This window comes from Peromyscus leucopus, chromosome 13 (assembly GCF_004664715.2).
Source record: "Peromyscus leucopus breed LL Stock chromosome 13, UCI_PerLeu_2.1, whole genome shotgun sequence".
NCBI lineage: Eukaryota > Metazoa > Chordata > Mammalia > Rodentia > Cricetidae > Peromyscus > Peromyscus leucopus.
The window spans coordinates 37,187,023-37,212,723 of record NC_051074.1 but is presented as its reverse complement, the minus strand read 5'-3'; the positions used below and the strand labels follow the sequence as shown (position 1 = coordinate 37,212,723).

The following is a 25,701-nucleotide window of genomic DNA, read 5'->3' as shown; positions in this document are numbered from 1 at the left end:
ACTGCACCTGTATAGAAATGTCAATGCGTGGACATGCCTGTGTACACATTCCCCTAGATCCGAGTCACCGACAGAGCCACACACTGCACCTGTCAGAAATGTCAATGCGTGGACATGCCTGTGTACACATTCCCCTAGATCCGAGTCACCGACAGAGCCACACACTGCACCTGTCAGAAATGTCAATGCGTGGACATGCCTGTGTACACATTCCCCTAAAAAGGAGTAGTTAGTTCAGCCACTCAACCAAGAGACTGATTCTTAGGGATAATTTCTCCCAGGCAGTGCCCTGTCTGGTCTGGTGGGAGGGTGAGGGGGAATGCTGAGTCTTGGGACTGGCCACGAGAGGTGCTCCTGGGATAGTTGTCCTCTGGTAACATGTGCAGAGGACCCCGACAGGCCTGTTCAGAGTCTCAAAGTCATCTCACCTACTTCGGTTTTGCTCAGAGCTGCCCTGAATTCTTAATTGAAGTAAATTAAAACTTCCCAAAAATATTAGTCTACTTTTGCAGTGGTGTGCATGGCACTTTTCCATCCATGACTTTATGCTGTCTGGAAGCAGGAACCTGAGGAGGAACCCAGCCTCCGGCCCAAAGCCATATTTTTGCATAGGTCTCTAAGCAAGTGTGTTTCTAGAAACAGGGGTCACAGGGCAGAGGAGACAGAAGAATCTCCAAGTATTTAGGCTGATGTGCAAAGAAGCGTGAGCCTGGGAGGTCAGAGAAACCTCTTGCAATTCTTTGTGCTTCTAGTTTCTGGGAACATCTTTAACAATGATGGCAGCCTTGTGAAAAGGTGCTCTTGCTTTCGTGACCCAGAAGACAGATTATCAGACCTGAGGCCGTCACTATTTAGCTTTGTGCCTCCCCAGGAAGCAGGGCCCCCGAAAGCCGTGTCTCCTCCCCAGAGCCTGTATGCTCTGAGTAGGGGTGATTACTCCGTGGCAGACTGTAGGCACAGGGGTCAGGAGGCCCTAGCTTCATGTGCCCTGGGCTGTCCCCAGAGATCAATCGGTCCGTTCAGTCTGCTCTCCCCACCCCCACCCCTGCCTGCCCAGCAGTGCCTATCGATTGGCTGGCCTCAGTCTGGCCTTACGCTACCGTGAAGAACACTCAGCAGAGGTCTGGTGGCTCCTGAAAAGCAGTGGACAAGATTCTGAAACAGCCACACCACTGCGCTGCATCTTCTAGAAAAGGAGTAGAGATGGGGAGAATGGCTTACTATTTCTTTTTATTTATATATATTTTTTTAATTTTGTGACAAGGTTTCTCTGTGTAACCCTGGCTGTCTTGGAACTTGCATTGTAGACCAGGCTGGCCTCGAACTCAGAGATCCACCTGCATCTGCCTCCCTAGTGCTGGGATCAAAGGTGTGTACCACCACCACTCCTGGCTTGAGGGTTTACTTTTCTTGTTTTGTTTGAGACAGGGTTTCTCTGTGTAGCCCTGACTGTCCTGGAACTCTGTGTAGGCCAGGCTGGCCTTGAACTCACAGAGATCCTCCTGCCTCTGCCTCTCCGAGTGCTGGGATTAAAGGTGTGTGCCACCATGGCCCAGCAAGTGTTCAACTTTTTAAAAAGAAAATTTAAGTCCTTCAAATTATTATAGACCCAAAAGTTATATTTAAACTTTACTTGAGGCCTTATGGGGTTAATGGACAAGTTGAGTGGTATACATGTTTCATAGGACTGGCCAAGGGAAGCTGGCCGGCTGAAGAACCATCTCTGTAGGAGAGGGTCTTAGCTTGGCAGGACTGTTCTCGTGACTGAGCTGCAGCTGGAACTTGAGTCACGGTTCTGTGTGTGGTGCTCTACCTACCTGAGTGCATGAGGTATTTGCATCCATCTCCAAGGGTCAGTGTGTTGTGGTTGTGGTGTGGAAAAGACACAGTGTCACTAGAGTTTTCCTGCCTTGCCCACAGTCAGGACAAATCTCTGTCACCCGCCAGTCCCACAGCTGCTCAGACCCAACCAAGTAAACACAGAGACTTCTATTGCTTACAAACTGTATGGCCATGGCAGGCTTCTTGCTAACTGTTCTTATAGCTTAAATTAATCCATTTCCATAAATCTATACCTTGCCACGTGGCTCGTGGCTTACCGGCATCTTCACATGCTGCTTGTCCTGGCGGCAGCTGGCAGTGACTCCTTCTGCCTTCCTGTTCTCTCTTTTCTCCTCTGTTAGTCCCGCCTATACTTCCTGCCTAGCCACTGGCCAATCAGCGTTTTATTTATTGACCAATCTGAGCAACACATTTGCCATACAGACCATCCCACAGCAACACAGGATTTAGAACTATACCTTAGTTGTATGATTCACTGCTTAGCTGTGGCCGCATAACTTCCCCTTGCCTGTTCATCCACAGTGTGGAACTGAGACTAACCAATAGCCTACCGACTTCACAGAGACGTAGACTGGACATGGAAGTACTGTACAAACTGTAGTGCATTAAATAAAAGCTGGCTATAAAACCTACCTGCTGCTTGTCACCCAGGTGTAGCAGACTTTTTCTTTTGGGTCACCAACCAGCTCCCAAATCATGACACAGAGACTTCTTATTAGTTATGAATGCTCAGCCTAGCTTAGGCTCGTTTTTTGCTAGCTCTTATAACTTAACCTGTTTCTTTTCATCTACGTTTTGCCTCGGGCCTTCTTGCCTTTCTTTCTGTATGTCTTCTTCCTCTCTTTCTCCCTCATTCTCTCCTCTTCTCTTGTTCTTCAAGCCTAGATTTTTTTCCTCCTACTTAATCTCTCTGCCCGCCAGCCCCACCTTTTCCCTTTCTGCCTAGCTATTGGCCGTTCAGTTTTTTATTAGACCAATCAGGTGCCTTAGGCAGGCAAGGTAAAACAGCAACACATCTTTACATCATTAAACAAATGCAACAACACATCTTTACATCGTTCACAAAGTCAGCAGACACAAATGTAACACAGTTAAAGTAATATTCTGCAGCATAAACAAATATAACACATCTTTGCCCAGTTAAAACAAACCCCAGGAGCCTAGGAATGTTCTTTATAATTGGAAGAGTAGATGCTTGGATCTTATTGCCCATGTGTTTACGAGTGGACATTTCCCTAGCGTGCCTTGGAGGAAACTCAGACACTTGTGGAGAGAGCATGAGTCAGGGCATGGTTTGTTTGTTTTTTTTCTTGGCCTGTCCTTTTGTCATTTGATCGTTTTGGACTTGCTAACTTCTCTGGCCTCCACAAAAAACATTCTTTAGTTTATTAGTTACTATAATTACTGGTGCACTCGCTCTCAACTCCACAGATATTTACTGAACACTTCAGAGGTGCCTGGCTCTGTGCGGGGGAGGGGGGCAGGAAGAAATCAGATATGCTTCTCTCTCAGCGCCTGGTTATGCAACTCTAACTGGTCATGAACTTGAGAGCCGCCTCCTGTCTCAGCCTTCTGAGTACTGGGATGATTGGCCTGAGCCAACAGGAATCACACAATGGCTGTGTTTAAGGACCTACTTTGTGCTGGTCTGAGGTCTCATTATTCTTTTGATATTATTCTGACTGCCCTGAGGAAGATCGGCATTTTACAGGTCAGGAAAAGGAGATAGGTTACTAAAGTGGTCTTGCCTGGACCCTCTACCTACAGACAGGATCTGTGCTGTCTTCCTTAAACCGTATTTCCTCTTAGGCCTTATGAAATGCCCATCCTGTTCAGGCTCCAATCTTTTCATGTTCCCTGGTGGCATATCCTTCAGGTCATTGCTTAATTGTCACCTTACAGAAGGTGACCCTAGCCCTGCGACTTGAATCTCCTGTGTTATTGGGCTTTTCCTTCATGGTACTTGCTGTGGATGCTTCATAATAAAAATCAGTGTTTGATTGTTGACGGTAGCCAAATGTATACACAACACGTGGCATCGATTATAGGGAGACTGTGTGGTCTGGACAGGGCTCTCTGACTTGACTCTTTCCCCTTCATGCCTTGGGGGAGCCTCCTTCTGATTTGCTGGCTGGAGAGGGCAAAGGTCTCCTCCCCGCTTCCCCAGCTTCCGGCCAAGATCTTTCTCTTTTGCTAACCCACCTCTTTCTCTTCCTTTATAAACACCCTACCAGGCGGCGGCGGTGGTGCACACCTTTAATCCCAGCACTTGGGAGGCAGAGGCTGGCGGATCTCTGTGAGTTCAAGGCCAGCCTGGTCTACAGAGCGAGATCCAGGACAGGCACCAAAACTACACAGAGAAACCCTGTCTCAAAAAACAAAAACAAACAAACAAAAACGTAGCTGCACCCTTTGTAAACACCCTTGGCTGTGGCACTGGCGGAATCCAAGGGTGGAAAGGCTGGTAGGTTGTCTCTGCCTTCTCTGCCATCTGTTTCCTCAAAACACAGCTCAAGCAGGATGACTGAGGAGCAGGACAGCACAGGATTCATCTCTCAGAATGCCATCCTAACACAAACATGTCAGGAAGGCTGGTCTGGAAGGTGAGCTCTGCTGGGAAAGATGATCCTCAGGGACAGTGGTAGTGTCCAGACATTGGATTTCTGTCAAAGCCGAGGCCAGGCACATGTGGATTATGAGATAAACCACTGCAGAGTAAAAAAACAAAAACAAAAACAAAAAAAACCCTAGTAACTAAGGGTGACAGTTATTGCACACCTGTTCCGTGCCAAGTGTTGAATGTTGAAGTGGTATTAAATTACAACATCTCTAACTCCAGAGCCTGAACTCTTACTCAATGCCAGCTTACCTGTAAGATCATGAACCCACTCCGTAGCCACTGGCCCTGAGTGCTACACTCTGGGGAGCAGGGAGATAATTCTGGTAAGAGTCTAAGTGACAATCTGGGCTCAATGAAATCATAATCACTGTAGATTTAGAAGTAGCAATGCAAAGAATTGGTTTATTGAGGTTGGGATACAGTTAAATGATAGAGTGCTGTGGGAGTCCAGCGTCCACCTTTAGAAGGGTTCTTAGGTGGAGGAGAGAGGAATAAGAAAATATCAGATAGAAACATAGACCTAGATGATGAGGAGAAAGACAGAGACACAGGATAGCTTCCGGAGGGCCCGGGTCAATACCCAACAGCCCCTTCGTTTATTCAAAAGTGCTTTTTATAACAATGCCAAGGAGAGAGGCAAAAGACCTCTCCCTTGCAAGATCAAAGCACACTGTACAGCCAAGCTTCAAAACAAAAGGTACACTGTACCTTCAAAACACCTGGTAACTACACCCATGGTCAAATCATCCCATTATGCAGCCCTGCTGGGTAAAGCAAGCTCAGATTCTCTGACCCTGAGTAAGTTCTCACTAGGAGGCCTCTGTGTGTGTTTACAGAGTACTATTCTTGCATGTGTGAGGCTCTGGGTTCAAACCCCTAGGAAATTAAAAAAGAATAAAAAAGAGATTGCTTTATTGGCCAAAGACTGTCAGGATCTACCTGATGGGAGGTCAAAGCCATTCTGGGTCTCCCTGCCTTTATGGGGTTTATATGGTTTGAAAATTTACTGTGGCCCTAAATATACAGTTCTTGTATGTTAACACAAGCTAATGTGCATTTATTTCATACGTGTCAACACTATCCTTTCACATGCTTATCTGAGGACTCTGCAGACTTGCATGTCATAGGTTCACAGCAGCACTGGACTGGCTCATGTTTGCCGAGCTCACTTCATGCCAAGTCACCGTTCTATGTGTACACACTGACAAACTCACTTTTCCCTCTCAACAACCTCATTGTCACTGCTAGAGAAACGCAGTGCTGGGAACAGTGATAATTAACTTGCTCAAGCAGTTTCCAGTGGCCAAGCTGGTTCATGATTTCAGGCCCCTCGGCCCCCGGGGATCTCATTCTTAACTTCTCACCTCTGTAGCCTCTAAGAGCAAAGGTAGTCTCGAAAAATACACCTGGGGAATGAGTGATGTATTTCAGTTTTGCACATGGCTTGGAAGTTTTAGCAGTTGCATAAAGGCATTGAGACAAGGTGTGGGGAGTGTTGGCATACTGTGATATTTAGGGGTAAATGTTAGATACAGAGCCAGAGCTCTGGGGCTCCTTTGGCTATGTTGCCTATGGGTCTTGAATCTTGAGCAAGCTGTTTATACTTCATGAGCCTTTTTATTTTATTTTATTTTATTGTTTTAACCTATCAAGTAGAGGGTTGCTGTGAGGGACCATGAGACTATCACAATGCCTTGTAAGTTGGAAAGTACCACTTAAATTCTAGGGCAAAAAGTTATCTTGGCTGTTATCTTTAAGAGTAAAGGCTATGATTGCTGACACTCTCTGAGCTTCACCATACTACCCAAGGTCAGGTGACAGGAAGAAAGATGCCGGAAAGTTGGCCAAGAAAGACAAAGGTCCAGTAAGCAAGTCTGAAGGTCAAGCCAAAAAGAAGAGGTCCAAAGGTGAAGTTCATGACAAGCTCAGTATCCTAGCCCTGTTTGATAAAGCTATGTTTAAGAAACTGTAAGGAAGTTTCCATCTATAAGCTTATCACTCCAGCAGTAGTCTCCAAGAGACTGGAGATTTGTGGTTCATTGGCCAGGGCAGCCCTCCTGGAGCTACTTAGTAAAGGATGTGTCAAGTTCAGAGTCCAGGTAATTTACACCAGATACACTAAGGGTAGAGATGCCCCAGCTGCTGAAGATGCATGAACAGGTTCAACCAACTGTACATTTAGAAAAGTAAAACTTCATTAAAAAAAAAAAAGTGAAGTGTGTGTGTGTGTGTGTGTGTGTGTGTGTGTGTGTGTGTGTGTGTGTGTGTGTGTAGAGGGGAGTTGAAGAGATGGCCTGGCAGTTAGCAGCATTTGTTGCTCTTGAAGATGACCTGAATTCAGTTTCCAGCATCCACATGCTCATCGCCATCCATAACTGCAGTTGCAGGTGATCCAATGCTCTCTTCTGAGCTTCAAAGGCATGCACGTGATATTCATGCATACATATAAGGAAAACACTCATACGCACATTTGAAAAAATCTAAATCATTTTTTTTTTTTAAAGAGTAAAGGATAGGGGCTGGTAAGATGACTCAGCAGGTAAAGGTGCTTGTCACTGAGCCTGACAATCTGAGTTTAATTTCTGGGACCCACACAGTGGAGGAAGAGAACCAACTCCCACAGGTTGCCTTCTGACTACTACCCAAGCACTATGTCCTGTTCCCCCATCCTAAATAAATATGGTAAAATAAAAAAAAAATCCCAAAGATAAAGGATGGGGATGATGAAGCACAGCACTCTTCACAAGAAAAGAGGGAGCACTGAGGGCCATAACCTCACATTCTCTGCCTGTTCTCTAATGTCAGCACCGCTGCTGCCTGATGGCCTGGATCCTGAGCCTTTTCCCATGTTGTATCGGCCAGCTTGCCTCGTTGCAACCAACTGTGACTTTAAACTGGAGAGGGACTTATGAAAGAAAAGAGTGTATATTTTATGGTATTTTGGGGAGGAATAGAGAGCTAAGACTCATGACCAGCTACCATGACAGTTTTGGTAGCAGAAATAATGACATCAATGAGCACCAAAGCCTCCACACTGAGAAGAACCCCTTAACTCCATTCCGTCGCTTACTTAGAGGTGGTATCCTCTGAGCATATCACTCACTCACTTCTGAATTCAGAACTTGTACTAGTGAGTCTTCTTATTGTTGGAACTCAGGTCAGTGTCTTAACCTAGCTGCAAGGGAGTCAAGACACATGAGTTTTTTAACTTCTACCTTGGCAAGACAGCACTTAAATGACCAAAACATGAGAAGAGGTTTCAAAGATTTAGGTTGCCATAGATGACAAATATTTATTTATTTATTTTTAAAACTGGTTTAGAGTCTACCATGTTGGCTCCCAAGACCAAGCCATTATAGGGAATGTCTATAAGAGAAATCCAGCCGATTGAGCTCCTGGCCCAATTGTGGGGAACTCTGAAAACAGTGTACTTGTATCTCCAAGTCTGGATGCCAAAATGGATCAGAGGACATGGTTTGTGGTTGTGTTGCATGTACCAGGAAACCGTTCTGGGGCATCGGCATGCAGGTGAGAAGTTCAAATGAGACTGGATTGTGAGGGAGGGTGCATGGGGGTAGCTGTTGTTTTGAACCTGTCTGTCACTGGCTTCTCCTGCCTTTGCTATTCCCCTTTCAGTCAACAGTCAGTGAAGGATCTACAGGTTCTGAGCTGGTAGCTGACACACGCCAAAGTGGCCATCCTTGGCACATGCAGGGGCCACTCCTGTCACAGTAAGGAAGACTCTGTCAGAACTCACAGTGGGGAATGGATACAGACAGGAACACTGGAGGCAGAATGCCAGATCTGCAGGCATAATGAAAGAATACATTATGTCAAGTAGAATGAGCTGGTAGGAAACAATTGGTAGGGTGTCAGCATCTCTTGCTCACGCTGCCTCAGAATGAGAGATGAACATGGGCTCATAAAGACCTTTTTTTGGGGTGGAGTGGGGTTTACTTCATTATCCCAAAGATATAGATATAGATATAGATATAGATATAGATATAGAGATAGAGATAGAGATAGAGATAGAGATAGAGATAGAGAGAGATAGAGATATGATCAAGGGAGATGCTTGTAGAGTTGAAACTGAAGCTCTTGTCTCTGAGTGGGGTAAGGGTCTCCAAGGGACCAGTTGGGTGTTCCTTTCTAGTGAGAGGAGAACCTATGTTCAACATCCACTCAGGTGTGGGGTCTCTAAGGAGCCTTGTGTGTTACAGAGCTCCTAGGGCTCCTGGGTTGGCCAAACTCTTCTCTGGCTGTCTCGACATAAAAGTAGCTGATGATTTCCTAGTCTGTGAGGGAAGGTCCAGCACCACGATGCAGTGGATAGAAGGGAGATGAAAGGGACCATCCTAGAATGTTCCCAACAAGGGCTGGCTCCCTTAAGACTTAGTGCCAAGTTAGCTGGCTCAGAAGAAGGAAGGTTGTGGACAACGGGTTACTTCACTGGGGTTGCTGTAATGAAGTATGACAAACTGCTTCACCACATACTGTGGAGGACAGAAGTCTGAAATCGAGTGTCCACAGAGCCAAGTTCTCTCTGAAGATGCTCAGGAAGGACCTTTCCAGGCCTCTCTCTCAGTTTCTGGAATTGCCTTGGCTCGTGGCAGCACACTGCCAATCTCCGCACGGTGTTCTTTCTATGTGTGTCTGTGTCCAAATCTTCCCTTTTTATAGCCATGTTGGATAGGAAAGGAGCCCCTGTCACTCAAGTATGGCCTTAACGTCTGCAGTGGCTTTATTTCCAAATAAGTGCTCATTCCGAGGTCATGGAAGTTGAGATTTTGCATATGAGTTTTGAGGGCGGTGGAGAGACACAATTCAACGCCAACACGTGGGCCTAATCTGCTGACTTTTGGGAGGCAATTCGTATGTTCTGTTTCTGCACAGCATTGACAACCTCGTTTCATGTTCTCATCCCCCTGTAAACCGGATGATAATGAGAAACCTGGAGTAAATGGCCATGTCTCAGTCACCTTAAATCTGCCAAGGATTTGATTACCCCAAATTTGTGGATAACCTTCTTCCTAGGTGTCCCTGCATCTCCATGTTCTTAGCTGAAATAATAATAATAGTTCCCTGTGGTGGTTAGTGTTGTTACCTTGACAGCATCCGACAGCAGAAGGTGGGCCTCTGGGCATGCCTGTGGAGCATTCTCTTTATTATCTTAATTGATAACGAAAAACCGACTTTTTTGGGTTTGTTTGTTTTTTGACACAAGGTTTCATTATGTAGCCATGGCTGGCTTGGAACTGGTGTGCAGACCAGTCTGGCCTTGAAGGCCTTGAACCCATACAGATCCACTTGCCTCAACCTCCTGAGTGCTGAGATTAAAGCCGCGTACCAGCACACCACAGTGCCCTGCTCTTGGAAGACCCATCTTAATTGTGGCAGGTCCGTTCTCTGGCCAGGGAATTCTGAACTATGTAAACTGGAAAGGGGGAACCATTCATCGTTGTTTCCCTGATTGCAGATGTGATGTGACCAGCAGCATCAAGCTCCGGTGGCCTTGACTTCCCCAGCGTGAAGGATTCTCTTTTAAGTTGCTGTTGTTGGAGTATTTTATCACAATAGGAAAGAAACAGGGGCAATCCTTGATTTGAGGGGGGCAGGGCGCTACCGAGCACAGGGCTCTGAGCACAAAGTGGGAAGCCAGAAGACAACGTTTCCTCAGCACCCCACAAAGCTCTGTATGTATAATCTCTTTCCTTGGGTGGTGCTGCGATCCTGCAGGGCAGGGGGCAGAGGGGTAACACACATGCTCCTCTCTCGTCCTTTCCACCTCTCTTGCAGATCCAGGAGACATTTGTTTCTCCTGCTGGCAAGCCTGCCTATTCCACCTTCTGCTGACCCTCTGGTCATCCCCTGTTGTCCACTTTCATTTGTTCTAAGGTACAGGGGCATGGCTTAAGCCGACTGTTATCCGGGGCTTTTATGGGCATGGGTTGTGCTAGGTGCCCAGTTTCAGAGACACCCCGCGAAGAACACACAGGGGTCTAGGCGCTCCTTCCAAAGAGCTCTCTGACCTTGGAAAGTGAGACAGGTCCTCAGCGGCTGGGGAAGTGGAGGTGGGGGCGTGGAAGCTTAGCCACAGGATTTTAGAGTGGTTGGCACAATTGGAATGCCCCTGTTTCAGCTGCCTCTGGCTACAGATGGGTAGATAATGTGCCAAGGTCAAATGTTGGGTGGTGCCCAGCTCCAGAAGCCAGGCCTTTGAAGGGCATCAGCTGAACTGAGACTTGAGGTGTTGATGGCAACTGCTTCCAGGGGTCTGTGATCTCCTGTCCGGGCTGGAGAGGCTCGTATGTGCGGAGGGGGTCTCCTCCAGTGCTCCTGAGGGGAAGGGAGGGGTGGCTAAAAGCAAGGTGGAGGAGTGTGTTTGAGGGATTGTGGGAATTTAGGGCCGTGCACCCGCCCCTCCTCCCCCCGCAATGCGTGGGGCGCTTGGAGAGGGGTCTTGCGGGCAGGTGGGATCCTGCGGGGACCCGAGCGCGGAGTCCGCGCTGGCCCGGGCGGGGTAAGTCAGGGCTCGTCCGCTCCCATTGTGCGGCCGGGCGGCGGCTGGCCGGTCGAGCCAAGCGCTAGGAGGTGGAGCCGTGGGCTGCGGGCTCCGGCGCCTGCGTCCAACCCGGCCGGGCTCTGCGCGGCGAGAGGCCGGACGGGAACCCGGCAGCCGCGCCCCGGAGCGAGCGGGGAGGGACATGGGGCGCGGCGGCTCTCCCAGGCCCCGCAGGTTCCGGAGCCCCGAGGTACTTAAGGGCGAGGCGTGGGCCCCAGGCCGGGTGGGGACATCGGGCTGACCCGAACCGGGCTGGGCCTCGGAAGGGAGCGCGGGCTGGACACTGGGACGTAGCTCCCTGGAGGGGGCCCACTAGCCTGAATCTTGACCCCGCCTTCCTCCCCCAGGGCTCCCAAAGAGGTCTCCGCAGCGCCCCCTTCTTCTCACCCAGGGTTTGGGTCCTATAGTGATTGCGAGACTCCTAAGTCTTCAGCCCTACCATGGCTAATGGGGTGATCCCACCGCCCGGGGGCGCCTCCCCCCTGCCCCAGGTGACTGATGCGTGGAGGGTGGGGTGGGGGAGGAGGGGCAGGATGGGTGGTGTGTCCTCTGGCTGACCCTGGGACCACCAGATCCGGGCATGGAGTTGTACTGGTGGTATGGAGGAAGAGGGGGGTCTGTTAGTACTTCACACATCCGTAGCTGGTGCTCCCAAGGCCTGGGGAAGCCCTCAGAGGGTGTTTTAGGGATGTCGATGCAGGCAAGGGTGAGGGTGTTGGGGAAGGTTGAAGTATGGAGTTGGGAGTGGTGGTGGGTGTTCACCAACTAGGGGTCCTTAGGAGAGGCTGTCTGGCCTGCAGGTCCGGGTGCCCTTGGAGGAGCCCCCCCTGGGTCCAGACGTAGAAGAGGAGGATGATGACTTGGGCAAGACCTTGGCTGTGAGCAGGTTTGGGGACCTCATCAGCAAGACCCCGGCCTGGGACCCTGAGAAGCCTAGCCGCAGCTACAGCGAGCGGGACTTTGAGTGTGGGTAGCCTGGGGACCCCTAGTGCGGCAGCCTTCACCACCATCACCACCATCACCTTCCTCGCCACCATTACTGCGCTCACCTCCGGCTTGATCACTCAGTGCCATCCTGTGCTGGACGCTGTGCTGGGCCGCCATGCCGTGTTAAGTCATCCTGCCTTCCACACCACCATCACCTGTTCCACCCGTCAGGGGAGCTGGGCTCCAGACCCGGGGAGCTGGAGGGGAGACGGGCTTGAGGCTCCCTCTGTGACCTTCATCATCCACTCTTGCCCCACTCACTCTCTGCTCTACCATATTCCCCGGTGTGTCTTCCCTCAGCTTCTGGTTCTCTTCTGTGTCACATCCCCTACGCCCTTCTGCGACTTTTCCCTCTCTGTCACCCTTGACCCCACTCTGCCAGGCCTCACCGATGACAGGGAGCATGGACACAGTAGTTGGGAGGGACGTCCTGGCTCTAGAGGAAGGATTAGGGTGCCCTTGTTTGAGACTTTGAGCTAGAAGAAGGTGTGTGCTCTTTAGGGGGGGGGCGGGAGCCCTACTCTGCTTCAGGGGTCTCAACCAACTCTCCTGCACCCCCAGTTCACCGGCACACATCCCACCACACCCATCACCCGCTCTCAGCCCGCCTGCCTCCACCCCACAAGCTGCGGCGACTGCCCCCCACCTCTGCTCGGCACGCCAGGAGGAAGAGGAAGAAGGAGAAGACCTCTGCTCCCCCTTCAGAAGGGACACCCCCTATCCAGGAGGAGGGGGGAGCTGGAGCAGAGGAGGAGGAAGAGGAGGAAGAGGAAGAGGAAGGAGAGTCCGAGGCAGAGCCTGTGGAGCCTCCACCCTTGGGGCCCCCACAGAAAGCAAAGGTAGGGTCTACTCACTGAAGGAGGGTTGGCTGGCCAAGGGGTTGGTACAGAGCGGATGCAGGACGCGATAAGGTGGCCGCTGGGAGGTAAATCGGTCCGTGTGTGTGTGTGTCCACAGTTCTCCATTGGAAGTGATGAGGATGAGAGCCCAGGCCTTTCCAACAAGGTTGCCTGTCCCAAGGCCCTGCCTTCTGTGGGTCTGCACTCTGACCAGAGCCCACAGCGCTCCGGCAGGTACTGGTCCCAGCTCCCTGGACCCAGCTAGTGAGCGCTCATGGGGCAGAACCCACTGCCAGAGCAGCACCCCAAGTCCCGGACACCTGATTCCTAACCCTGAATAGTGTCCCTAGGTGTGACCCGGAAAGTGAAGAATGGGATGGGAGCGTCATCTGGCTCCGGGGTTCCAAGTGGGAGGGAGCAAGGGAGGAGAAAAGAAAGAGTTGAGCCAGAGGTCAAGGGTCCTCTAGACCGGAAGTGTTGGTGAAGAGGAAGGGGTACAGGTAGACGAGATGAGCCAGCAGCGGGAAGGATGGGCATGTTGGGGGAAGGGGGTCTGTGTATTCATTCACTCTGGCTCCTGAGACCAGGGAAGTAACAGGAAGCCACTAGCTTAGCCAGCTCCTTGCCTCTCTCCATCAGACCTAAGGCTCATGTTGCTTCCTCAGCTCGCCCAGCCCCCGAGCCCGGACTTCCAGAATCTCTACAGAGAAGACCCGGCCCTGGAGTCCATCAGCCAGCTATGATCTGCGGGAGCGGTTGTGCCCGGGCAGTGCCCTGGGCAACCCTGGGCCGGAGCAGCGGGTGCCCACTGATGAGGCTGAGGCCCAAATGCTGGGTTCTGCAGATCTGGATGACATGAAGAGTGAGTGGACCTTGAAGAGGCCCCCCAACCCCGGGGGTGGGCTTAGTCTTTTGCACAGTGCCTCAGTGGCAGAGGGAGCTTAATCTCACAGAGCTCTTCCAGAGCTGTTTCTCTGTGTCACCCACGAGTGCTCTCTGAGTTACCTATTGCATAAAACGGCCCTCTTCCTCACGTACTCTTGGGGGGAAGCTCTCTTGAGACCTCACTGCTCTGCAAACTCTGCTTTCACCCGCCTGCCTGGAGGCTGAGGACTGAGCCGCACTACCAGGCCCCGCTTCTCCCCAGGCCAGGCCTGCCACTGCCCTTCCTCTTTCCTGCCACCCTTGGCCCGGCCTGGCTGTGATCTCGGCACATTCCTTCCGTCTTATCAGTGCCTGGCTTGGGTGCCACCTGTCATCACCCATGGGGCTCTGTGCCCAGGCTAGGGGCATCACTGGTCTCCCTCCTCCTCCTAAGATTCACAGGGTGTGGGCGGGGGCAGAGGTAGGGGGAGTTAGGGCTTTGAGCTAATACGTCATGGAAAGTTGCCAGGGCCTGAGGACAGGGACAGGAACAATCCGATGGCAGCGGGATTGGGGGGGGGGTCATAGGGAGGGTGTATTTACAGATCCAGGCTGGGACCTGGTAACAGCAGAAATAGACTTGGGGGACCAGGGAAATTGGGAGCAGGAAACCTTACCACCTCCAGCTCCGTGTGGGCAAAGGCTGTTCCTGCAGGAGGCTCCCACCTCTTGGGACATCCGGGGTTCTGGGAAGGATCGGGGGCTGAGGCCTTGGCCACCGGGGGAATGACGAGCGCGCTGGACAAGGTCATGGAGCCCAATGGGGCTCTGAGTCCTGGGCCCAGGGACACTGAGGACCGGGGCCCTGGGAAGAATCCAGTTCCCCGCTCTGGTGACTTGCTGGCCTCAGAGGATTTGGAAATGTTTGTATTGGACTTTGAAGACTATGGCCTGTGGGAGCCCGTGAGGGGCCACCCGAGCCCCCTGGCAGGGGTAGCTGCTTGTGAGTAACTGGGCAGCCAGCCTGTCCCCAGCTGTTCGCCTGGGCAGGGCAAGTGGGAGGATGACCAGGCAGCCCTGCGGAAGCCTGTTGGATGGGTCCTAGTGGGACTGGCATTCGGGTGTTGCAGATTTGGGGGAGCCAGGTGTCTAGGGACAGCCATTGGACCTACAGCCCCACAGGGAGGACCAGTGGTTGTGGTAGGGGCTTCGGGGTCTGGATGGGGCTGAAGGCGTAAGCTGGGATCTGCTTTTAGTTGTGGCTCGGTCCGTGGCGCAAGGTGGCTCTCTCTGTACTGTGTCTTTCCACTTCCCGAGAGTCAGTGTCCAGCCCTGGGAAGTGGCCACCTGGATTATGCGGTCTGTCATAACAACCGGGTGGACTTGGTGGGTACGGCAGGGACCCGGTGCATGTGGGCCGTGTAAGTCAGATGCAGAGATGGATCCTTGGGGCCTTGTCCACAGGCCATCGGCTGGAGGACAACCCTGGTGTGAGGAGACACTTAGTGAAGAAACCATCCCGGATACAGGGCGGGAGAGGCAGCCCCAGCGGCCTGGCTCCCATCCTGCGCAGGAAGAAGAAGAAAAAGAAGTTGGATCGGAGGCCTCATGAAGTATAGTCGCCTGCGGGGGTTGGCCTTGGGGACCCAGGTTTCCTCTCCTGACAGCCCTAACCCTGGCAGCCTCCGGGCCCTCACCTTGATACCCGCTGCAGGTGTTCGTGGAGCTGAATGAGCTGATGTTGGACCGTAGCCAGGAGCCACACTGGCGGGAGACGGCGCGATGGATCAAGTTCGAGGAAGACGTGGAGGAGGAGACGGAGCGCTGGGGGAAGCCCCATGTCGCTTCCCTCTCCTTCCGGAGCCTGCTGGAGCTCAGGAGGACCATTGCCCAGGGTAGGGCTTCTCAGTCTGGCCTGAGCCACCGGACCCTCTGCCCACCATAGCTCAGCCTGTGTTGGGCTGCCCGGTTCCCTGGGACCACTCTGGGAGTTGTGAGGGAGCCGGGCCGTGGATTCCACCTGGGGACACAATGGACCGTCTAGCTACCTGCACTCTGAGCCAAGACTCGCCTCCATTGGCCCCTCTTTTGCTCTGCTTTCATGTCCTTCCCCAGCTGCCCGTGAAGGATGTTATCTGCTGTAGGACCCTGGCACTCAGCTCACCTGGCATATTTGCCTGCCCTTGGGGAGCGAGGCTGTGGGGTGGGTCTCCTGTCTGGCAGGACGGCTCCTCCTCTTACTGTGTCCTAGGAGCGGCTCTCCTGGACTTGGAGCAGACCACCCTGCCGGGCATCGCTCACCTTGTGGTGGAGACCATGATTGTATCTGACCAGATCCGGCCCGAGGACAGGGCTAGCGTCCTACGGACTCTGCTCCTGAAGCACAGGTGTGAGGCACTGGGAAGAGGGCTCTGTCTGCTTCGGCTGTCCTTCTGGGGGCATTGGCTCTTCTGAGAGGGTCTCAGTCTGGAGCATGCATCCTTGACGCGCTGCTGTCTTTCTACAGCCTCAGCCGATAGAAAGCTCTCACATTAAGGAAAAGGGCTGGAGGCTGTGGTCCTCTCACGTCTCACCTCCTTGTGACCTCGGTCTAACATACGCCTCTCCAACTGACCTTGTCGTCTCCTTCTTTAGCCATCCCAACGATGACAAGGACAGCGGCTTTTTCCCTCGGAATCCATCCAGCTCCAGTGTGAACTCAGTCCTGGGCAATCACCACCCAACCCCGAGTCATGGCCCCGATGGTGCGGTACCCACCATGGCTGATGACCAAGGGGAGCCAGCCCCGCTGTGGCCGCATGACCCGGATGCCAAGGAGGTCAGTGACCTTGTCTGACTGGGGCCTGGGAACTTAGAAGATGCCCAGTTTAGTTGAGATTGGGAAGGTCGGATGCCTGGCACGGTGCCGAGCATGCCGTGGGTCCGTGGGTGGCACACACAAAGACTCCCTGTGCTGGCAATACAGGGTTTTGGTGTGGTGATGCGCCTGACCCATGGCAGCCATGCATCTGATAAAGCTGAGGTGGGCTAGGGCATCGAGGAGGATACAGGGCCCTTCTAAGAGGCTGGGGAGAGAGGACACGGGGCCCAGAGCTAGGGCTGGGGCGAGGGGTGGGAGGGCCTGCCGTGGCCTCCAGGCTGGGTCCCAGCACTATTCCAGTTCTGCGTCCTCAGAAGCCCCTCCATATGCCCGGAGGAGATGGTCACCGGGGGAAAAGCCTGAAGCTGCTGGAGAAGATCCCCGAAGATGCCGAGGCTACCGTTGTCCTTGTGGGTAAGGGAGGGCTGGGTGCCGGGGACGCGGTTTGCTGAGTGCCCTCTCCTGTGGTCTGTTCCCCTGGACCTCTGGAGGAGGCTACTGTTGAGTCCTTTCTTCCCTGTTCCTGCCTGCTTCCATCCCATCCCATTCCGCCGTATTGCTAGTTTAATATAGCACCGCTGTAGGAATTAGGAAGAAAGCAGTCTTTATGCTTGCGCCTTAATTTCCCCCTATTGGTAACTGTTAGGTGACTATAAACATGGAGGTGGACAGGGGCCTTTTAGAGCTGAGGTTTTTTTGCAATGCCCGACTGCCCCACTGTACAGAAGAACCCGGGTCTCCCTTCCAGGGCCGGCCTCGACTGTTCCCCCCTTGTCCATCACCGCCTCTTCTTCCTCTAGGCTGCGTGCCTTTCCTGGAGCAGCCCGCAGCGGCCTTTGTGCGGCTCAGCGAGGCTGTTCTCTTGGAGTCTGTGCTGGAGGTCCCCGTACCTGTCCGCTTCCTCTTTGTGATGCTGGGGCCCCATCACACCAGCACCGACTATCACGAGCTAGGACGCTCCATCGCCACCCTCATGTCTGACAAGGTTAGTCCACCTGGGACCTGCTTGTCCCTTAGCTGTCTCTAACTGTGTCGGGAGTGGAGGTGGCGAGCTGTTAGCCCGGGCTCGAACACAGAACCCTGGGCTGTGCATTGCAAAAGAATGGTAACAGAACAGCCCACGCTCAGTACCCTGGATGTAGTAGTAGATGTGGACTGAAGGGTTGGGGGTGCTCACCATGACTGGCCTCGGATAGGAGGGTCTCCTAGCCGAGTTGATGTCTGAGGTGCTCATTAGCCTGAAGGAGATGGGCAGATATGTTCTAGAGTTCCCTCCTAGACTGTCCTGGTGCATATGGCTGTCTGTCTTCCCTACCCTACCTCTGTGACCCAATGCCACCTCTCTGAAATCTTCTTCCTGGGCTCTCTTGGCCCATCCCTGAGAGCCAAACTCTCTTCCCAGCTGTTCCACGAGGCTGCCTACCAGGCAGATGACCGGCAGGACCTTTTGGGTGCCATCAGCGAGTTCTTGGATGGCAGCATCGTGATACCCCCATCGGAGGTGGAGGGCCGTGACCTGCTTCGCTCTGTGGCTGCCTTCCAGCGCGAGCTCCTGAGGAAGCGGCGGGAGCGGGAACAGACCAAAGTGGAGATGACCACCCGGGGGGGCTATGTGGCCCCTGGCAAAGGTTAGACCCCAGCCCAGTCCTGACTCCCTGAATCCTTTGTGTCCTTCCCACCCCTGCCTGCAATGCTGTGGGGGGATGCAGCCAGGGCTTCCAGACAGGAAGGAGTCTCTTGTGTTCCATCGGCATCTTGCTCCCTTCCCCAGAACTGTCTTTGGAGATGGGGGGCTCCGAGGCAACCTCTGAAGATGATCCCCTGCAGCGGACAGGCTCAGTGTTTGGGGGGCTAGTGCGGGATGTGAAGCGCCGGTACCCACACTACCCCAGTGACCTGCGGGACGCACTCCACTCCCAGTGTGTGGCGGCTGTGCTCTTCATCTACTTTGCAGCCCTCAGCCCCGCCATCACCTTTGGGGGCTGCTAGGTGAGGCTCTTGGGGTCACTGTGGGGGCCAGCTATCACCTGCAAGGTTATGTGGTTCACATCGCTTAGCGGGGTGATGGACAGAGAGGATAGGGAAGCTGCAACCCCCCTACTGGATCAGAAACCCCAGCGATCTCTTTGTTTTGGGAGCTGAAAAACGAGGGGTACAAGGATAGGATTGCTGTGGTCTCCTGGGGGGTGTGGCCTTGTCTGTCATTCTGGGAGCTGTTCTGCTCTTGCTGGGGAGCTAGATGAGGAAGGGACTGGACAGGAAGAGCCAGGCTACGGCCACCCCGCTGACCCCTTTCCACCCCAGGAGAGAAGACGGAGGGGCTAATGGGCGTGTCGGAGCTGATTGTGTCTACGGCTGTGCTTGGGGTTCTCTTCTCTCTGCTGGGGGCCCAGCCACTGCTCGTGGTGGGCTTCTCTGGACCTCTGCTGGTCTTTGAAGAAGCCTTCTTCAAGGTGAAGCCTGCTCCCTACCCCCAGGCACTGCCCCCGCCTGGCCACCCTTGTCAGCCCCTCATCCCGGTCGGTGTCCAGGAGCTGGGTCTCTGCACTCTGTCCCTTCTTGGAGTCCACCCCTGCTCAACCCACAGGCACCAGCTCCTCCAGGGCAGACGGGCCCCCTGTCGGTAACCCACCCTCCTTACTGTCTCCAGTTCTGCCGAGCTCAGGACCTGGAATACCTCACTGGTCGAGTGTGGGTAGGCCTCTGGCTGGTGGTCTTCGTCCTGGCCCTGGTGGCTGCAGAGGGCAGCTTCCTGGTCCGCTACATCTCGCCCTTTACCCAGGAGATCTTCGCTTTCCTCATCTCGCTCATTTTCATCTATGAGACTTTTCACAAGCTCTACAAGGTGTGGCAGTTCTCGGAGGGTGGGAGGGATAGGGAGGTGGCGCCCTAGGGAGGCCTGGAGCTTGCTGAGAGCCAGGTATAGGGAGAGGGTTTTATTTGAGTGTGTGTGTGTGTGTGTGTGTGTGTGTGTGTGTGTGTGTGTGTGTGTGTGTGTAGGTTAGGGACACCATGGCCGGGGTTGCCATCTGCCTGTGGAGAGTGAGGCATCCTCTTCTCCACACACAGGTGTTCACAGAGCATCCTCTGCTGCCCTTCTACCCACCGGAGGGGGCCCTGGAGGGGACCCTGGAGACTGGCTTGGAACTGAATAGTAGTGCCCTGCCCCCCACAGAGGGACCCCCGGGCCCAAGGAACCAGCCCAATACAGCTCTGCTGTCCCTCATCCTCATGCTGGGGACTTTCCTGATCGCCTTCTTCCTGCGCAAGTTCAGGAACAGCCGCTTCCTGGGAGGCAAGGTACCCCTGTCTCCCTTGATTCCTGTGTCCCTGCTCGGCTCAGCTCCCGAGAGTCTTCCTCCTGCCCCCTCCCGGCCAACAAGACAGTAGTGCCACCCAGCTGTGACTGGGACACAGGAGAGTCACCTAGAGGGACATATTAGGGTACTTCTGAGATTGGTCCCAGAAATGGTTGGGGGTGTCTCCTGACCCTCATCCTCTGGCCGCCCTTGGCAGGCTCGACGCATCATCGGGGACTTCGGCATTCCCATTTCCATCTTGGTGATGGTCCTGGTGGACTACTCCATCACAGACACCTACACGCAGGTGAGTGTGTCCCACCTGAGTGGGGACAGCAGATCCCCACCAGCCCCAGCTTCTAGAGCAGCTCTCCTGGTGACAAGAAGTTACCACATCAGGGGCTGCTGGGATGTTCAGCCCAGGGGGTTATCCAGGGTGTCTGAGCTGTGTATGATCCCAGTGGGAGGGATTTGGAAGTGGGCTGGTGCCGAGTACCCGGTCTCCCCACAGCTGTGGAGTTAGGGGGAAGTCCCATTGCTATGTCCTCTGCCAGCCCCGGGAGGAGCAGTGACGAAAATGAGTTTCACCGGCTCCCTCGAGTTCTGGGGACTCTGTGGTAGGAACAGCTGCAGTGTAGACCTCTTCTTGTATGGGAAGCCTCGGTCTCTGGCCCACGTCTTCTTTCCCGCCATGCAGAAGCTGACGGTGCCTACAGGGCTCTCAGTGACTTCGCCGCATAAGCGCACATGGTTCATCCCACCCTTGGGCAGCGCCCGCCCCTTCCCGCCGTGGATGATGGTGGCCGCTGCTGTCCCTGCACTCTTGGTCCTCATCCTGATATTCATGGAGACACAGATCACTGCGTGAGAGGGGCTGGAGAGGGGAGGGGAGATGGAGGGATGGACGGCTCGGTTTCAGGGTTAAGGCAGGGGTAACTTATCCGTGGAGGGGTGCCCCGTGGCAGGCTGCGAGGAGCTTGTTGGGATCCGGCAGGAGTGAGGAGGAGGAGGGGATGGAGGAACTAGAGCAACAGGCTGGAAGAGGCGTGGGCATGTGGGGCCCAGGCACGGTTCTCCCCGTGATGGTTTGACCTGACCTGGTACCTCTCTCACCACCACCAGCCCTGGCAGGGTGGCACTTGGCGGTTCTCAGAATTCTGGCAGGGTGCTCTCTCACACATCTCTCGGCGATGCTCACACATTTCCCGTTTTGGTTAAACCAAAAATCACGTGGTCTGAGCTGGCATCTGGCTTTTGTGGTGCTTTGAAATGTTCGCAGCATTTGGGGATTTGGCTCCGATTTCCCGCAGTGTGAGAACCTTAATTTGGGAACGTGACAGAGGAAGCTGACAGGTCTGGGGAGAGCTGTTGTTGACGGTGCCCCCCCCTTTCCCGCCTCGCCTCAAGCCTTGGGTGACTGTCATGTGCCTTACAGGTCTGCCCGCTGCTAGCTGGCTCCTTCTCTCTCTCTTCCCCGCAGGCTCATTGTCAGCCAGAAGGCGCGGAGGCTACTCAAGGGTTCGGGCTTCCATCTTGACCTGCTTTTGATCGGCTCCCTGGGCGGCCTCTGCGGGCTGTTCGGATTGCCCTGGCTGACGGCCGCCACGGTCCGCTCCGTCACCCACGTCAACGCATTGACGGTCATGCGCACGGCCATTGCACCTGGCGACAAGCCCCAGATCCAGGAGGTGCGGGAGCAGCGGGTCACCGGCGTGCTCATCGCCAGCCTCGTGGGTGAGCATGGCGTCTTCCCACGGACGTGTTCCCTTGGGCCCGGTGGCTCGAAATCCTCATGATCCTGGGCTGGACCCTCCTGAATCTGCAGGCGCCTCACGCTTAGTCTCCAACCCGTCAGCCAGCGGACACTCTGAGAGCTCTCCCCTGCTTTCCTTTTGTCCTGCTCCGTCTCTCTCTCTCTGTGAGGCCCAGATTGGTCAGATGAATCTTGTTCCCTTACCAGGCAGGCCCTTTGTCCAGGCTGGACAGGGCACAGGGTGAGGCAGATCTGTGTCACCTCCTCCAGGCCTGTCTATCGTCATGGGGGCTGTGCTGCGCCGGATCCCTTTGGCTGTGCTCTTCGGGATTTTCCTGTACATGGGGGTCACGTCACTCTCTGGTATCCAATTGTCCCAGCGTCTGCTGCTCATTTTCATGCCAGCAAAGCACCATCCTGAGCAGCCTTACGTGACCAAGGTCAGGCCCGGATGCATGGAGCTGGGGATAGGCAGGATGATGGGAGGAGGGCTGGAGGGGCTGCCCGGCTAGAGATGAAAGGGACGAATGAGAGAAGGATGACCGGGCCCTGGAGAGCCACGTTCCCATAGGTGTGGGTGGGGGCAGGGTGGCCACTGTGTAATGAGACCGAGCCTGTACCCCAGGTGAAGACGTGGCGGATGCACATGTTCACCTGCATCCAGCTGGGCTGCATCGCTCTTCTCTGGGTGGTCAAGTCAACGGCGGCCTCACTGGCCTTCCCTTTCCTGCTCTTGCTCACGGTGCCTCTGAGGCGTTGCCTTTTGCCCCGGCTCTTCCAGGACAGGGAGCTGCAGGCGGTAAGGGACGATGGCTTGGGGTGGCAGGATGAAGGCAGATGGACGCTGGACTTAGATACCCAGGGTCCAGTTTATAAAGTCCAGACTACCTGTTGGGGTGTGTGAACTTGGGAAAGTTATTGACTGTTCTGAAATGCTGTTTTCACCAGTATAATGGGCTCGGAGAGTCTGTCATAGGACTTTTGGGAGATTTAAATATGAATCTAGGTAAGGCTGTTGATATAAGGCTTCAGAAAGAACAAGACAGGGCTGCTGTGGACAGTTGTGCAGATTGCGCCTGAATGAAAACACCTGGCCATAGTATGGGTTGGCATAGCCCAGACATCAGTCCTGGGCCCTGTTTCTGTCAGCGATAGGAAAGGATATCTTGTTGCTATTCTTTAAATTTTTTCTTTTATTTTCTTACGTTTAAAAAAATGTATTTTATGGATATGTGCTGAGGTCAGAGGGCAACCTTCAGGAGTTGGTTCTCTCTTTCCACCATGTGGGTCCTGGGGCTTGAACTTAGGTCGTCAGACTTGGTGGCAAGCGCCTTTATCTGCCGAGTCATCTCACTGTCTCTTTTTTGCAATTCCTGAATGCTCAGATATGGGGTACAGAGGTGCCATGATCCTAGGAATGAGCATCCTATGTCACAGTTAGCAATGTATTGGTGTGATCTGGATGTTCTGGGTGACCCGGTAATGAAGGCTTTGGCCAGGGAAGTACTTCAAGCTGGGGTCCCGGAGCAGGGAGATGAGATGTTTAGAAGAGGCTGTGAGGAACAGAAGGAGACATCTATGCGCCCCCTGCCTTTCCCAATCCTGTGCTCCCTTCTGCAGCTGGACTCCGAAGACGCCGAGCCAAACTTCGATGAAGATGGCCAGGATGAGTACAATGAGCTGCACATGCCGGTGTGACCCTCAAGATGTTGCCCCTCAGAGACCCCACCTTGGTGACTCACAGACCCTAAGAACCGAGCACCAGGGCCAGGCACTCCTCGGGACCCACATGGTGGGAGGGGCCAGTGGCCCCTTGACTTTCACAGACTAGACGGCACAGGCTTTGAAGTCATTATACCACACTCCTTGTCTCGTGTCTGCCTCATTTTCTTGGTGCCACCTGTGGCTTCCCAGGCCACATTTACCTATCTGAAATATTATCAGGGTCATCCAAACTGGAAGAGGTTTGAAGCAAGGGACAGAGGCCTCGAGGGGGAGGGGAGGTTCAAGACTGCAGAAAGTTCAAGGTGGGCCTTACCGTTCCCTCCTCAGCTCCCTTGAGTAAAGCCGGAAGAGCAGGAGGTTCAAGGTCGATCGGGTATCACATGCCCATTAATCTAGCCCCAGATTAGAAAGGCGGAGAGGACAGGAAGGCATCGCTTCCCTTTAGCCGCTTGGGAAATCAGGGTGACTTTTGTCCTGTGGGGCTACAAAGCTGAGTGGAAAATGTGCATCTAGGGAGCAGGAATAGCAGCCCAACCCCTAGACGCCGGGACGGCGCGCAGGGTTTGGGGCCTCCCGGACGGACCATTTTAGAGTCTCCTCGTTTAAGAGTGAAGCGGTTCTAGGATTCCTGAAACCGCTCCGTGTGCAACAGTCTGTTTGGCCAGAAATAACCTGGGAGGCCTTGCGGAGGGTGGAAACGGGACCCATTGCGTCACGGTTGCTAGGTAACCAGAAGCCTGATGCAGCCTGCCCGCCTTGTGTAGCCCTCTGGTGGTGGTTTTGACACACTGCATGGTCTGTGGACTGAGCAGGAGTAAGGCTGCCACCTGGCGGATCCGATTGGATCCCAGGCTTAGTTTCCAGAGGGTTCTGGGAGGTTCTTGGAGGTCTGTAGCTCCAAGCATCCAGGTAATGACCCCTTAGCTTCACACGGCCCTTTCCCTCTGGAGCTTGCTCTGTACCCCTGTAGTTTGACCTCTCCGTTTCTGCCGTGTGTTCAGGCCCACAGCCAGCGCCCGAGGCAGGGGACACAGAACAGTTGTGGTGTTCGTTGTGTTCCTAAGTCAGTGCAGAGTAGAGCCAGCAGCGCTGGGCTTTCATCACGGTTTTAAGCATTTCATCTCGGTTGTCCACACACCCTTGGTCTCTGACGCTGTCACGCCTTTGATTGGCTCCTTTAGCCCCTGTGACGACGACAAAAACCTCGTTAGATGGACCAGGACAAGGTAGAATGTCAAAATTCTCTGCCACGGAGCAAAACAAGGGTTTCACACACACAGAGGGCGTGGCCTTCTTCCAGGCAGGCTTGGCTGACAGGCTTCATGTGAAAAACCACTTTTTCCCCCCAGCCTGGGGCCCTTTCTGGGTATTGGCTGCTGGCTGGCTCTACTGTTGTGGGGATTCCATACACCTCGGGAAGGAGCCTGTTTTTTCCAGGACCCCTCTGCCGCAAATGAGAAGAAGAGGGTTTCACATGGAAATGAGTCCTAGTCAAGGTCAGCAGCAGGTGACAAATGATGTCTGATGTCCAATGTCCGGTAAAGTGAGGAGACCCAGACGCCTCACAACAAAAGGTGACAGCCACCTAAATGTAGAGTCAGACACCCAGGCCACCTGATATCACCTAATATGGGAAGGAGACTGGAGCTGTAGGGTATGGGCCGCAGTTTAGGAGGTCAAGCCTGAGGTGGGCCTAACGAAGATGGAATTCTGTGGTGGGTGCCTGGGCAGGGCTTGAGCAGACTGATGGCGTTTTCCTAACAACCCCCCCCCCAAAAAAAAAAAAAAAAAAAAAAAAAAAACAAACCGTCACCAGGAAGGGTGCCGTGAGTGACAGGAATGGTAACCAGGCTGATTCTGTAAGAGACAGGGCATGACGAGACTCACTACATCCAGGCTTGGGCCTGGGTGCCTAGAGTGAATGTCATTTGAGGACGTTTGGAATTTGTCCCAAAGCCTTGGTAGTCCCCATGTGTCCGCTGACCTTTCTTTGACTGGGCCTTTGGCCATACCCTCTCAAGGGCTTGGGACCTTTGAGGACATTTTTAAGGCATAGAGGGGAGTCAGTAGAGAGGCGCCCCTTCCCAATGGCACAGTTTAAGGGGGGGGGAGAGGTGGCTATTACAAGACAGGTGTTGGGAAGTGTGGTCCTCCAAACAAGACAGCTACCATGATGAGATAAGCAGTGCCTGTTAGCAAGAGACATCAGGAGAGGCCTTCGGATTGTTGACATTTCCTCAGAAGGGGGCTGGGGGGGGGATCATTAGACCCTCACCCGAGATTCTATCTTCTCCTTAAGCCATTTGTATGCATTTCTGCCTTGATTGCACATGGTGTGTCCTGGACGTGG

General features: G+C 53.6%; 1 protein-coding gene and 1 pseudogene across 1 annotated transcript; both read left to right on the top strand.

Moving 5' to 3' along the window:
- Positions 1–4,362: 4,362 nt before the first annotated feature.
- On the top strand, positions 4,363–6,618 carry LOC114709327 (annotated as a pseudogene).
- Positions 6,619–11,066: 4,448 nt separating this feature from the next.
- Slc4a3 (solute carrier family 4 member 3) lies at positions 11,067–25,121 on the top strand. The gene is given in 24 exon segments (XM_028893045.2): positions 11,067–11,214; positions 11,372–11,515; positions 11,825–11,990; positions 12,573–12,850; positions 12,969–13,084; positions 13,516–13,712; positions 15,179–15,327; positions 15,429–15,609; positions 15,966–16,101; positions 16,349–16,532; positions 16,889–16,988; positions 17,375–17,559; positions 17,977–18,202; positions 18,346–18,577; positions 18,725–18,726; positions 18,882–19,027; positions 19,225–19,419; positions 19,644–19,874; positions 20,091–20,180; positions 20,571–20,737; positions 21,354–21,607; positions 21,897–22,066; positions 22,252–22,425; positions 23,247–25,121. Coding segments are annotated over 23 exon segments (3,708 nt in total). The 5' UTR covers positions 11,067–11,214; positions 11,372–11,464; the 3' UTR covers positions 23,325–25,121.
- Positions 25,122–25,701: the final 580 nt, after the last annotated feature.